This window comes from Prunus avium, chromosome 6 (genome assembly GCF_965620075.1).
Source record: "Prunus avium chromosome 6, drPruAviu1.hap1.1, whole genome shotgun sequence".
Classification (NCBI taxonomy): Eukaryota; Viridiplantae; Streptophyta; class Magnoliopsida; order Rosales; family Rosaceae; genus Prunus; species Prunus avium.
The window spans coordinates 33,785,284-33,798,691 of NC_142289.1; the positions used below are offsets into that span (position 1 = coordinate 33,785,284).

The 13,408-nt window shown below is 36.6% G+C and overlaps 2 protein-coding genes across 2 annotated transcripts; one reads left to right on the forward strand and one right to left on the reverse strand.

Annotated features, from left to right (window-relative positions):
• Positions 1-51: 51 nt before the first annotated feature.
• TIM9 (Tim10/DDP family zinc finger protein) lies at positions 52-2,093 on the forward strand. The gene is made up of 2 exons (XM_021972786.2): positions 52-298; positions 1,620-2,093. The coding sequence occupies exons 1-2, from the start codon at positions 204-206 to the stop codon at positions 1,804-1,806; spliced, it is 282 nt and encodes a 93-aa protein (XP_021828478.2). The 5' UTR covers positions 52-203; the 3' UTR covers positions 1,807-2,093.
• A 539-nt stretch (positions 2,094-2,632) lies between these two features.
• Positions 2,633-4,487, reverse strand: CXIP4 (CAX interacting protein 4). The gene is made up of 2 exons (XM_021972776.2): positions 4,330-4,487; positions 2,633-3,909 (listed from the first exon to the last, which is right to left on the reverse strand). Exon 2 carries the CDS (start codon positions 3,885-3,887, stop codon positions 2,916-2,918), a length of 972 nt encoding a protein of 323 aa, XP_021828468.1. The 5' UTR covers positions 3,888-3,909; positions 4,330-4,487; the 3' UTR covers positions 2,633-2,915.
• Between the last annotated feature and the right edge of the window lie 8,921 nt (positions 4,488-13,408).

Genomic DNA, 13,408 nt, shown 5'->3' on the forward strand with positions numbered 1-13,408 from the left:
AATACGACTCAGAAGACAGAGCTAACAAACGGCGCCGTTACGAGCATATGATGACATTCGTCTCCTCGAAATCTAGGGTTTTAACTGGGTATAAAGGGGAAGCGATCTGTTACACGAGCTTGGTCCATAAACCCCAACTTCGTGATTTTCCAGAGAGAGTAACTAATTTAGCAAAAATCCTGAAATATTTGATAAATCTAAGTATGGACAAGAGCATGATAGGAGATCTGGATTCCCTTCCCGAGGAAGACAAGCTCAGAATGGCCACTATGATCGATCAGCTCCAGATCCGCGATAGGTTTTTATTTTTATCTAATTAATTTCCCAATTTTTCCCTTCGAGTTTCTACATTTCCTCATATGTCTTGTGGGTTCTCAAATTCTGAATTTCTGCTTGATAATATGAAGAAAAAAAAACTCGAAATTTGGCACAGGCATGAAATGTTCATCCAAGTTTGTAAATTTGTAATGTTTCACTTGAATAAAGAGAGAATTTTGGTCTTTGCTGCATTGAGTCTCTGTTATTTGATTTGAGAACGGTTATGTTAATGTAAGGATAGAAGCTTGTGATTCTAAAATAGAATTTTGGGTATTGCATTATTTAATTTGTTCTTGCATTTCTAATGTATTTTGTAGTGGGGAATGTTTTGATCGTTTGGTCTGCTTCAATCTGTTCTCTGTAGCGCAATGTATTGTGCTTTTATTTCCAGTTGAATTGCTACTCAAATGTTTGTTTATTATCGCGTTGTATCTTTGATGAAGTCGGAATCAAAGGGTAAAAACTTTTTTGCTAAGCCTCTGAAGATTTAGTAATTTTGTGAAGAGCATGGAAGATGGAAGATCCAAGTCATTTGATTGACTGAGATTTGTTGCTTCACAATTCCTCTTTTATTTGGGTCACATGGTTTAATTTTGTGAAAACTCTTTTTTTGTGAAGCCATATAAAAGTTCTCCTTAAAACCATGGCAACATTTGTGTTGCTTCTGGACGTTTTGGGAACTACACTAGTTATGTGTTAATGCAAATGTTGTTTATTCCTGAGTATATGAATTTTACCCAAGTAACAAATAAAACGATAAAGAATATATGAGATACTATTTGATCACCTGAATTTGTTTCTTTCAAGCATTTGTGTTACTAGGGAGAAGAATGATCTTGTACCTTCAATCTTGTTTTTCATGTAGACATTTCTAGTACAAATTTCATGATTCCTGCAGACTTTGTCATGTTCAGGTTCAGAGAGAAATATATCATCCATAAGAGAACTGTGTTGCCCCATTTTGTATTACATTTACTTGTTTTCGCCTTTTGACATGCTAATCCAACCATGTACATTAAGCAATGTTAATATACCCAAAGTATTTTAGGCAAAGTGCTTAAGAGAACATCAGAGTCATTATTATTAGTAACCAAGACTAAAGTTAAGGTATTCTTAGTACCTGGCTTCTAAGTTGGATGCTTATTTGCATGTAAAAGAACTGTTATCATAGCTTTGAACTAGTTCTTTGCCTAGTTCTGTGTAGGATGTATTGGTGGAGGTAAATTTGATAGGCTTTGTCTGATGCCATTTCCATTCTGAAGGATGGAACAAATCTGCTAACAGTATGAATTTCCTTGCAGTTTGAGGATGTATAACTCACTTGTCGAGAGATGCTTCACTGATTGCGTTGATACCTTCAAGCACAAATCGTTGCAGAAGCAAGAGGAAACCTGTGTCAGGCGATGTGCTGAGAAGTTCCTAAAGCATTCAATGCGTGTTGGCATGAGGTTTGCAGAGCTCAACCAGGGAGCTGCAACACAAGATTAGTCATCAAATCACGAGAGGGTGCGGTCACGCTATCTTGGCCTTTCCTTTCTTTGTTTTTTCTTGGAGAATCTCCCCCTTTTTCTTATTTGAAAAAAAAATGGACAAATAGTGGTTGTACCCATTTTTCAGGATTTCACTTGTCAAGGGAAAACAGCAAATTGTATTCTGTAGATACATGGGATCTGAAGTTGCTGTCAGATAAGAGTTTTTACTGTTACTAATCCAAGCAATGTAGCCATCCATGACTTCCTTAATGTGATGAATAAAGTGCGTTGTCCTTATATTTATTGTGACAGAGTGGCATATGAGCTTTGCTTAGTTTTGGCCCTTCAAACAAAAACTTGGCCACTTGTGAAACATGAGTCTATTCCATTAAACTAAAGCTTCTACTCAAGAATATGAAGTAATTATGAAAATCCACAAGAATACGCACAAGGAGATGAAAACCCACAAAATGTTTGCTTGTATTCACTTGACATCGCATTAGTCATTAGAGCTAACAAAAATGCCAGTGGAAGACCAATTCTAAATAATAAAAAATTGCAGCAAAGCACTCGTGACACCAGAAATCACCACAAGCAAGAAACCTACAACACAAGTGACATCAGAAACTGAAAATCAAAAGAGCTATTAAGCTTCTTAGTAGATAATTAGTAACAAGTTTATTCGTGCAAAACAACCAAATCTAACCAAAGCTTCGAGGAAATCAACAGAACAAAACTAATTACAATACTCCTTGATACTTTACTAATTAGCAACACTTGGGATATATTCAAAAGCTTGCAGAAAACAAATCTAGGGCGAAATATATGATCTTATAAACATATAGCACAATATGCTCTGTAAATGTCATTCAAGGAGTAGGATGAAATAATAGTTCATACAAGAAAACAGCACAAGATCGAATGAACTAATACCAGAAATGTTCAAACTTCCGATGAGCAAAGTGATAGTTACATCTCATAAAGCAAAACAGCCAAATACTACAGAATCATGTGCAGGCAAATGAACAGAACCAATACAAAGGTTGCAATAGCATATTGTTGCAAACTACATAGATTCAAGCTGGCTTCCTGGGGTACACAGTTTGAGACCATTCCTAGATCGATTTATTCATCATCCTCATGATGGCGCTTCCGGCTCTTCTTCTCAGATCGCTTCCTGCCCCTACCGATCCGTGAATCATCATCAGAATCAGATGGTGTGACTGCCTTTCTGCTCCTCCGACTGCGGTGTTTATGAGAATGAGAATCTTCAGACGAATCAGATTCAGAGTCATCCGAATACCGATGACTTCTCCTCCTCCTCTTCTCCTTCCTACTCTTCCTATGCCTCCGCCGGCGCTCACCATCCTCGTCTGAGGACTCATCCCTCTTCCTCCGCTTTTCCTTCCTTCTTTTCTTCCTACCTTCATCTGAATCATCTGAATCATCATTGTATTTCCTCTTGCTACTCCTCTTCTTCGACCTTCCTCTCTTCTTCCTTTCCCCGGAATCCGTATCCGACCCATCAACATCTGAGTCTTCATTCTTCTTTTTAGAATCCTTTCTACCGGCCTTTTTCCCATTTCTTTGAGCAATGATCTTCTCAATCTCTGAATCATAATCTGAATCTGAACTCTCACTGTCTTCATCCTCATCCTCACTCTCTTCACTCTCAGCCACGTTTTTCCCATTCGTCCTACCCAGCTTCCTCTTCAACTTACCCAATTCAGACGCAACATCAGCCTGAATCGTGTCTGGATCTTTCTCCTTGTCTTCCTTAACACTCAGAAAGTTCCTGCATTGAAAGTTGAGGTGCCCAACACGGCCACACCTCTTGCAAGCCCCACGAGCCTCATCAGCATTGGACCCAGTTATACGGGCAAGCGCAAGGAGGCCCTGGAAGCTCGCATACGCATTCTCAGCGTCTGGTTCAGAGTTCGACAAATTGGGTTGCGCAGAAGTCTTGTTGTCCTCTTTATTGGGTGCATAGGGGTCATACCCAATTGCACTCTGCCATATACCATGGGTTTGAAGGGCGGCACTACTATGCACCCGATTGTTCGCGGGCATGCGAACCCTTCCTGCTGTGGCAGGCATTTTGAAATTCGAAGATCAAACCCTAGAGAGAAACAAGCTAATCAGAATTCTCAGAAATTATACCCACAAAAAAGAAAAACGCAACAACTACTTGAATTTAAATGAAATCAAAAGTTAAGAACTCTTCGAGTTCATTCGCGATCAAACAAGAACCCTAATAAGTCGAAAATTTTGAAATTTAAATTCTAGAGTTTCTTTGAACTCCTATTCAATTGTCTAATTACAAAATTGCGTGCAGAAATTTATGCAACAGAAACGGACTCCGATGAGAAGAGAGCACAACCGAATAACTCTCTTCAAAAAATTGAGCATTTCTCAAACAGAAAATCGAAAATTGTCCGTACGGTGGGATGCAAAATAAAGGGTTCTTTTTTATATATTGCAATTGATAGAGACGAATTGAAAGAGAGCGAAATTCGACATGGAAAGATTGAAGCTTTACCTGTGAAACCCTGATCGGAGGCGAAGCGGAGCTTCTCGAAGAGCAAAAGCGTCAATGAAAGGACTTTGTGATTGGGGAAAGTTAACCCGACTCAATATATCAAGTTATCAACAAATATAATTCAATTGGGTAAACCGTTTTTCGTCTATAGGTCGAGACGATGTCGTTTCGAACAAGGCAAATATTTATCCTAATAAGATAGGAATTGGGCCTATTGCTTAATTAATTAGTGATTAGGGTTCTATATATAAATAAGGTAACTATTGTTTTCTCAATCACGCCTCCTCTTCCTCCTCCTGCAGGAGCAGCACCACCACTTTATGATGATGATTGTAAACATTAAAACATTCGTTTCACAAACAATGTTGAGGTGGTAGCCTAATATTTCACTTGGTGGGATGGTTGATAACAAAATGGTAGGAAATTCAAACTCTATCAAACAATCAAGTAATTAATAAGGTAAAGTAAATGAGACTAATGTCCAAGACTTGTGAACATAAAAGAGTATACGTGTCACACCCTCGCACTATTTGTCCATGATTCTCACTATATTTATTTTTTAGTACGAGCGATTGGAGGAAGGGGGGAGGGGGGTGGTTTACACAAATATTCATTGGGTGTTTAAAGGTTTCGAACCTTTGCCCACATGAGTGGAAGTGAGAGAGCTCAACTAACTGAGCTATACCCCACTAAGGATTCTCACTACACCATAGAATGGTCAAATAATTGCCTAATTTAAATTATGTTTTAGGCTTTTTTCAGCATCCAAAACAATTAATCTATGCAACAAATTAAGTTGTTACAATGAGTTTTATAGTAGTTGAGAATAACTCATGCAACAAAAGTTTCATTTTTGATTTCCCTCCCCATTGTATATAGAAAATAAAAATATACAAGTCATAACCTAACCTGGTATTCTCTTTCTTCTGCAATTCATATTTTTAGATATCAGTTTTTGGAATTTTAGTTTTACTTGTACCTTCTAGAAGGAACTTTTCATGTTTTTATTTCTTATTAAGCGGGCTCCACCTCTATTAGAGAGTTGATGAGCAAGTTGGTGCCCAAAGTTGGTGCCTCTAGCATTTTCCTTCTTATTAATTCTAGACTCTAGTAGGAGCTTTCCCTTTAAAAAATAATAATAATAATCTAGTTAGTAGCTTTTTGGGCCACACTTGAATATTTCATGAGGCCCGACCCACTTGAAAGAAAATCTATCTGGGGCTCGTATTGTGGTCTTCAAAATATAATGTCTGTCTTGCTTTCTCTTTTTTCTGTATCATCGTATCGTGAAATTATTTTGTGGTATCTAGTAGATTTTCTTTTTTTGTTTCTTGTTTAGTAGTTTCTCTCTTTCTTTACATTAATTACAAACGGCTAAGTTTACAATTCCTTGTCTAGGACTAGGACTCCTCTATACTAATATAAATATTATCTTCCTGAACAAACGAAGGTATACAACAATCTCATATATATACCAAGTCTCCATCTTCCTCTTTCATAAACATCTTTCTCGCCCATATGAACTTAGTCAAGTTGACTAACGCGGATATCTTTCCCACCTCCCTCCTTATAGTTTAAAATATCATTTGTATTTTTCTCAACTCTAAAAAGCAACAACCATGCCTCCTCCTCCTCCTTCTCCAGCAGCACCTCCTCCTCCTTCGTTGACGGACAACCCCTTTTTTTTCCCAGCTTTCCTAACCTGTTTCATCTTCTGGTCTTTCATTATGCGCTGCTTGTATTTAAGAATACGGGAGCTAAATATTCCAATTGATGATGTCGAAGCACAAAGAAATCATCCACAACAGCCTCACCCTCCTCCTAACTATAATCCTAACCAAGCCACTGCTGCAAAAACACCACCGCCGGCGGCGGAGAAGAAGGCGTCAAGTTTCCGATATACAAAGAACCAAGCAATTGCTACTAACACTGACTCGGAGTGTTCAATTTGCTTGGGCGAGTTTAAGGACGGGGAAAAATGTCGGCAGCTTGAGTGTGAACATGCGTTTCACGAAGAATGCATTGATCAATGGCTACTCAAGATGAACCAGTGTCCCCTTTGTCGCGCTACAGTCTCTAGTGTACAACTGTAAGCAGGGCAAAAGACATTGATTAATATATACATGGTTTATTTTGTTATCTATGTTTGTTATCGTTTGCCAGGAAACAAAGATATATTGGTATGTGATAAAGCCCTTAAAATGCCACATTCAGTTTTTTTATTGAATCATAAAAGAGAATCCTGGATATAGGCATAGAAACCAGTAGCAATTCAATGTCAGGTGCTTTTATTGTAAATTTTTTTCAGGATTAGACTTTTACTTTTCCCTCTCTCTCTCTCTCTCTCTCTCTCTCTCTTTATTTTTTTTGGTTTTTCTAACAGGAAATTCCTTTTGTTCTGTTTTCTAACAAGTATATAATTCTTGCAAAAAATAAAGGTTGGGATTTATTTCCTAACACAAAGAATCTAAATCTTTTGGATTTTTTTTTATGGTATACTATTTTTTTTCTCTTCAAAAAGAGGACATGTGTCAGAATGAGATTGGTTCATGGCAAATGAGTGGAAATAGAGGTACATCCAGGGTCTTCACATATATATATATATATAAGGAACTGCTAAGACCTTGTTTGGTATCCTACTAAAAAAAATAAACTCAAAAATTATAATTCTTTTTAAAAATATGAGTTTTCAAATAGTGATTTTAAGATCTAAAAACTTGTTTGGCATTGAACTCCAAACTATTTTTAAGATCTAAAAAAAATTGAAATTAAAATCAGAAACCCTAGATTCCCAAATTGAAATTAACAAAAGAAAAGGAAAATCTGTGAGCTTTCAATAGAAACCCAAAACATGAAAAGAGATTGATCAATTTTGGGTTAGGTAGTGGACAAAGGAGACCTTGATGGCCTTGACAGAGTTGCAAATGACAGCCGTCATGGCGCTACGACGACATCGATCTAGAACCACCAATTGACCGGAGAGAGAGAGAGAGAACTATAAAATTTCACTTTTTTGTTTTTAATAATGGGGGTGTTTTTTATTTTGTTTTGGGTTTGGGTTTTTAAAAATGGGCCTACCAAATAGGTTTAAATTTTGGACTTAAAATTTGTTTTTGAGTTTATAAAATTGGATCTAAGTAGGATATCAAACGGACCCTAAAAGAAAAGAAAAATATACATGTAGCAGTGAAAAGAGTCTGCAATTTGTTTCGAGGAGTTTTAAGGATATGGGACGTTTACATATATATGTTGGTTTTGGAAACCGACTTGAGAAGCAGAAACAAAAGATGATACGTATTTTATTTGATATAAAACCTGCCAAATTTGGTTTAAATAAGTACTTCTCTTGCTCACACACTTTCTTCTTAGGAAGTAGAAGAAGAAGTGGACTTTCAATCTCCGAAGCCAATTTGGTTTAGAAACTACTTCTTATATATATTGGCCAGATATAATAAGCTAAATAGCTCTTTAATTCATCTCCTCTCTCTTCACACGCTTACAGATATCATGTCAAAACCTTGTTTTCCTCTTATTTCGACCAGCGAAGACTGCGTGATGCCTCCCCCTCCTGTGCCTCCCTCATCACCTTCAATTATTGATAATCCTAGGCTTGCTGATATGTTTGGTTTAGGTTTAATGCTAGCATGGTTTGGCCTCTTTGCGGCCTTTTGTTTCCTCAAATTTTGTAATAGGCACAATGATAACGTTGTTGATCCCGAAGCACAAACGGATCCCCCAGCACAAACGGATCCCCCGCAGACCTCAATGGTCTTCACGTATCGAATCAAAAGCAGCAACAATAACAGCAGCAATCTTAATACTGATGATGAGGATCTTCATCAGTGTTCAATTTGCTTAGAGGAGTTTAAGGATGGGGAAGAGTGTCGGTTGCTTGCTAAGTGCAAGCATTCGTTTCACAAACAGTGCGTTGATAAGTGGCTAACCAACAAGGAAAGCAAACCACCATGTCCTCTTTGTCGTGCTTCTGTTCAAAGCATACAAACCGAACAAGAGAATCAAATCGACAGTACTGCCTAGTCAATATTCAAATTTCAAAGACAGAAGAAAAATAATAATAATGTTTTTAATGTTGTGGTTTCTTTCTTCAAAATTACTTGTTAATTGGGAATTTTTTGTTGTTGTAAGTTTGTGCATTGTATTGTTACCACCAATAACTTTGGGGAATAACTTTTCTATTTGTGGTGTGTGTAGATATGTATGGGGCCATTTTATTTCATTTTTGGGCCGAAATTGTGAATATCATTCAAAACAGTAAACATTACAGCCAAGTGATCAGAGAGGACCACATGAAAACACTTGAACACAAGACCAAACAAGAGAAAGACGAAGCTATAGCCAATTCCAAAGCCTAGCAAAATATCCTTCCCTTTACGTAAACCCAAACCTTGATCGTCATGGTGTTTTCAGTAAATTCGTGCCCCGACGTCCTATATACTAACGCCGGGAAGTTTTTCCATTAAGTACTTTTGCAAGGGGAAACCAGTCAATTTACAATAGTGGTGGATTCTTGCTACCAAAACACCCAAAACCTCCAGTCAATTTTTAGATTGTCCTTAATTGACCATTGCCCTTAAAAATTTAGGCTCCTAATGGAAAAGTATTGTATATAAAAAAACAGTACAGGGTACCTAACACTGGATCTCGCTCTCTAATACACAACTAGTAGCTCACCATGGTAGCCGTGGCTGAGGCTCGGACTCTTCTACCTCCTCCACCGTCGCCTCCACCTCAACCACCATCACCGACAGCACACTTAATGCAACTAATATTTCGAGTAATCTTGCCTATAACCGTCATGTATGTCCTCTTCTTGTACTGGTGCAAAGGGAGAAATAATAATCCAACGAATGACCAAACCTGCGATCTTGAATCCCAAAAACCGCAACAAGCCTTAAGGGTCTTCACACACACAGAGACTTGCCAAGGAACAGAAATATTTAGCAGTGACGAGTGTGCAATTTGCTTCGAGGAGTTTAAGGATGGGGACCTGTGTTGGCTGACGACATGTAACCACACCTATCACCAGAAATGCATCGATAAATGGCTACAAAGGAACAAGCACTGTCCTCTCTGCCGTGCTTCGTTTCGAAGTGTGCGTTACCACAAATGGGAATCAAGTCTAGCTAGTTAATATTCAAAGGCACACAGTACTATATATATACAGAGAGCTTCAATTGAGAGATCTTTCAAATCAAATTAGCTTATTTGAAGAACACCTTTGTAGGGCTCACTCCGCATTGTATTTCACTAATCCAAACCGTCTACATTTTAGATAATCATTCAAAAATCATCCCTACAAAAAATCACTTGAATTCGATATCGTTTGACCACTCAATTGTGTTACTGAAATTTTAATACTTTCTTGAAGCACCGAGTTCATTGATTTTGTATGATACAATTGGATGTCAAAACGGTTTCCAATTTGTCTAATTTTTTACAAGGATGATCTATGAATGTAGACTTAAAAAATATATGGTTTGGATTGTTGGAAAAAAATTCCTAGGGTACCCTAAAGGGTGTCCCTCAAATAAAATCATTTGAGGGATCCCTCAATAGAAGGGGACTATATATATATATATATATATATGGTATTTATTTTGCAGTTTCTTCAAGGGTTTTGTGCAATTGTTAAGTAGTTTTCTACATTTTGGAAACAATTGCATAAATGTTATTTTTTTTCGTTTTGGAAAGTACATTGGTGGTTGTTATTCATTTTTGTAACTGCTATATAACTAACAGTGTGAAAACTAAATCAATAATTTTTTGAGTTCTTTTGAAAGCATTTGTGTTGGTTAGTTTCCTGGAGTTTTGGCAATAATACAAATAGTTTTTCTTTACATTAAAGGTTATTTGCTAATTCGTCCACTTTTGAATTTTCTTTATATCTTAATATTATATCTCAATGTGGGTTTTATTTTTCTTCTATCTCTCCTCTACCCTGTGCTTAAAGTTTTATGTTCAATTCCACTCTGCATCTCAATCTCAGCAAAGTTGAAGATGTTTTCTTTTCCTCCAAACCCTAACCCTAAACTTTACCTATCAAATTAATGTTTTAATATTCAATATTTTACTCATTGATGCGGTTCATACGGGCATGGTTAAATTTTGTAAGTTGCGCTTAGCACATTTGATTTATAAAAGGCATGTTCTATGCATGTGAAGAGGCTAACTAATAACTGTGATACAAATGCAAGGGGCTTGTAGTTCGAGTGTTTAAGAGCATTTACCCACCCAAGGTCTTATGTTCGATTTCCCCCTCCCCCATATCGCTATATTCCAAAAAAAAAAATTGATACGAGCAATTTATTATATAATTTGAAGAGTATGTTGAGAGTTAGTAAACAAATTTGAAGCGTTCATTTAATTTCTCTTTTTTTGGGTTTAGGATTTATTCTTTGCTCTTTTGTTAAGGAGTCTCACTGATCAATCTGAGATGCAATCTACCATACAAATAATTTGTTGGATTGAGATGCAATCCACATATAAAAAACAATTAAAGTACAACCGCCTTTAAAAAAACGCAAAATATATCAACATCACATATATATGAGATGGGATGTATATATATATTGTGAGCAATATTAGGAATTGTGTCTTTTTAACAAGCGGTTGTACTTTAATTGTTTTTAATATGTGGGCTAGAATGATATTGGATAAGTATATTTCTAGACTTTTTCCCTCTCCCTCTCCCTCTCACACACATACACACTCCGCCATGCTATCCGCGGCGCCTCTCACTCTTCCTCCTCCTCCACCACATTCACAGGTATCAACGGCGACAAACCTAATTCTATCATTGCTACATAGCCCTCTTGATAGGTACTATTCCTTGGGGCACGCTATTGTAGAATCATACCATGTCATTCTACTGATGACTTTAGTAGCCATCAACATATACCTGCTCATCAGAAACTTGCATGCTAATCAAAGGGCTGATCAAACTTTAACCCTCTTGGACATCGAATTCGGGGCACCAACAACGACAAATCTACGGCGAACACGAAGACCATCGCGGCTAATCTCTTATGGTGTACCTTTCATGCATCGAGTGGGCAAAAGAATAGGAATTTGCAGTGATGAGTGTGTTATTTGCATGGAGGAGTTTAAGGAAGGAGAATATTGCAGATTTCTTAGCAATTGTAGGCATGCATTTCACCAAAAATGCATAGATGATTGGCTTGCTACGGCTAGCCATTGTCCAGTTTGTCGAGATTGTGTTTGGGTTGTGCAAGGAGATCAAAATCAGGTTCACACAACCGTCAATATCTATTATGTATAGTTAATTGAGGATTTGTCACTACAAAAAAAAAGAGGGAAGTAGTTACTATATTTTTCGTGACTATTGTTCCCATTAGTCACGATTTTTAGTGACAAAAGCCAATAGTCACGATGCAATTACAATTCGAGTGTGTGTTACATATGCCTCCGTGACTTTTGCTCTTTGTTACGAAAGAGAGAGTTTGGTGACACAAATTATTGACTTTCTATAGCTGCAATTAAAAGCTGAACATCATGTCAAATCATAATATTTTATTATTTTGTTTGATTTAACTGACAGATATTAATTCTCGTATTTATATTTGTATTTGTATAATAAGTGAGTGTATAGCTTGTGTATTATATTCCTTTGAAAAAAAATAACAATTTCTAATTGCCTTTCATTTTCCAAAAAATCATTTAAAAGATTAAATTAGCCAATTTTACAACATATTGTTCAAAGTCAACAGTATTTCCATTCCTGAATCCAAATCCAAGCTCTGTTTCTATGTAAATACATAAGGCAAGGCCTTGCAAAGGTAATTATAAGTCTTTAATTGCGAGCAAGTATTGAGCAATTCCATCCTTCCTTCCCACAACTGAATCTTTAATAGATCCTTAAAGAGATTTTATTCACCGGCTACTGATATCAGTATTTTCAGCTTGTTATACATTGAAGGCTAGGAAAAACAAAATCAAGAACAAAAATAACTTAACCTTCGAATCCAGCAATAGCCACATGTCTGTACATCCATATTATTTCTTTCTCCAGTCTCATCTCATGTCTTCCTGCATCAGACAATAGCAAAGAATATATAACAACAAAACATTGAATTTAAAACTCAACATTTTTCTTCATTTTCTCAGTAACCAAACAAAAAATAAATCATTTCCCAAACAAAAAGTAGATATGAGATACATGTGAGTAAGAAAGTCTTAGAAATTCATATCTAAGTTCAGTTGTGATGTGAGCGGATAAAAGCTTAGGAAAATCCATGCAGCCCCTTCCAAATCCAAAACCTAACAATAAGAAGAAAGAAAAGACATAAGTAATTTGCTCAAGTAAATATAGGAAGACAAAATAAAAATAAAGAAGAGAGAGAGAGAGAGAGAGAGAGAGAGAGAGGATGAACGCAGATAAAAATATAAATAGAGAGGAGATAAAGGAAATAATTAAAGAGGAAGAAGTAAAAAAAAATGAGGGGGGAGGGAGAGAGAGGGAGGAAGGATAGACGCAAGAAATTTTTTTTTTTAAGGAAAGAGAGAAAAGAGAGAAGGAAAGGAAAGAAAAAGGAAGAATAAAAAAATGTTGAGTGTGGGCCATGGCCATACTGGTCATATCATACGCTTGGAAGATGAAAACATACGTGGGACATTTCAGAGGGAGAGAGAAAAGATACAGTTTAAATGTGTATTGGAAAGTAAAATACATTTCATAAATATTTTATTGGGTTTAATTACTGGAGAAAATTGGAAAGTTACTTTTAGCTGTAAAGAACAATAAAGTGGTTTGTATTTATTATATTTAAATTATATGTAATCAATAAATTAAATTGAAATGTGAGAGAGTTAAACCATTATTTGCTTGCTGTCACCAAAACCATTGACCAGCCACCTGATATCACCAAAATCAATTTGTTGACTAAAAAACGTGACTATTGCCTTCCTTTCTTGTAGTGTGTGTAAAATATTTGAATCTTTTTGTTTTCTCTAAGTATAGGGGTTTAACTTGCCACTCAAGCATATAGACTATTGCACTTACTCACACCCAAACCTCCCGTGCGTACTTCGTACCGCCAAA

What these genes read in the sequence shown, in the direction of transcription:
- TIM9 (XM_021972786.2), top strand. Translation starts at nt 204, where the DNA reads ATGGACAAGAGCATGATAGGAGATCTGGATTCCCTTCCCGAGGAAGAC. An exon ending in CAGCTCCAGATCCGCGATAG is followed by an intron (nt 299 to 1,619) that starts GTTTTTATTTTT and finishes ATTTCCTTGCAG; the next exon opens with TTTGAGGATGTATAACTCAC.
- CXIP4 (XM_021972776.2), bottom strand. Translation starts at nt 3,887, where the DNA reads ATGCCTGCCACAGCAGGAAGGGTTCGCATGCCCGCGAACAATCGGGTG.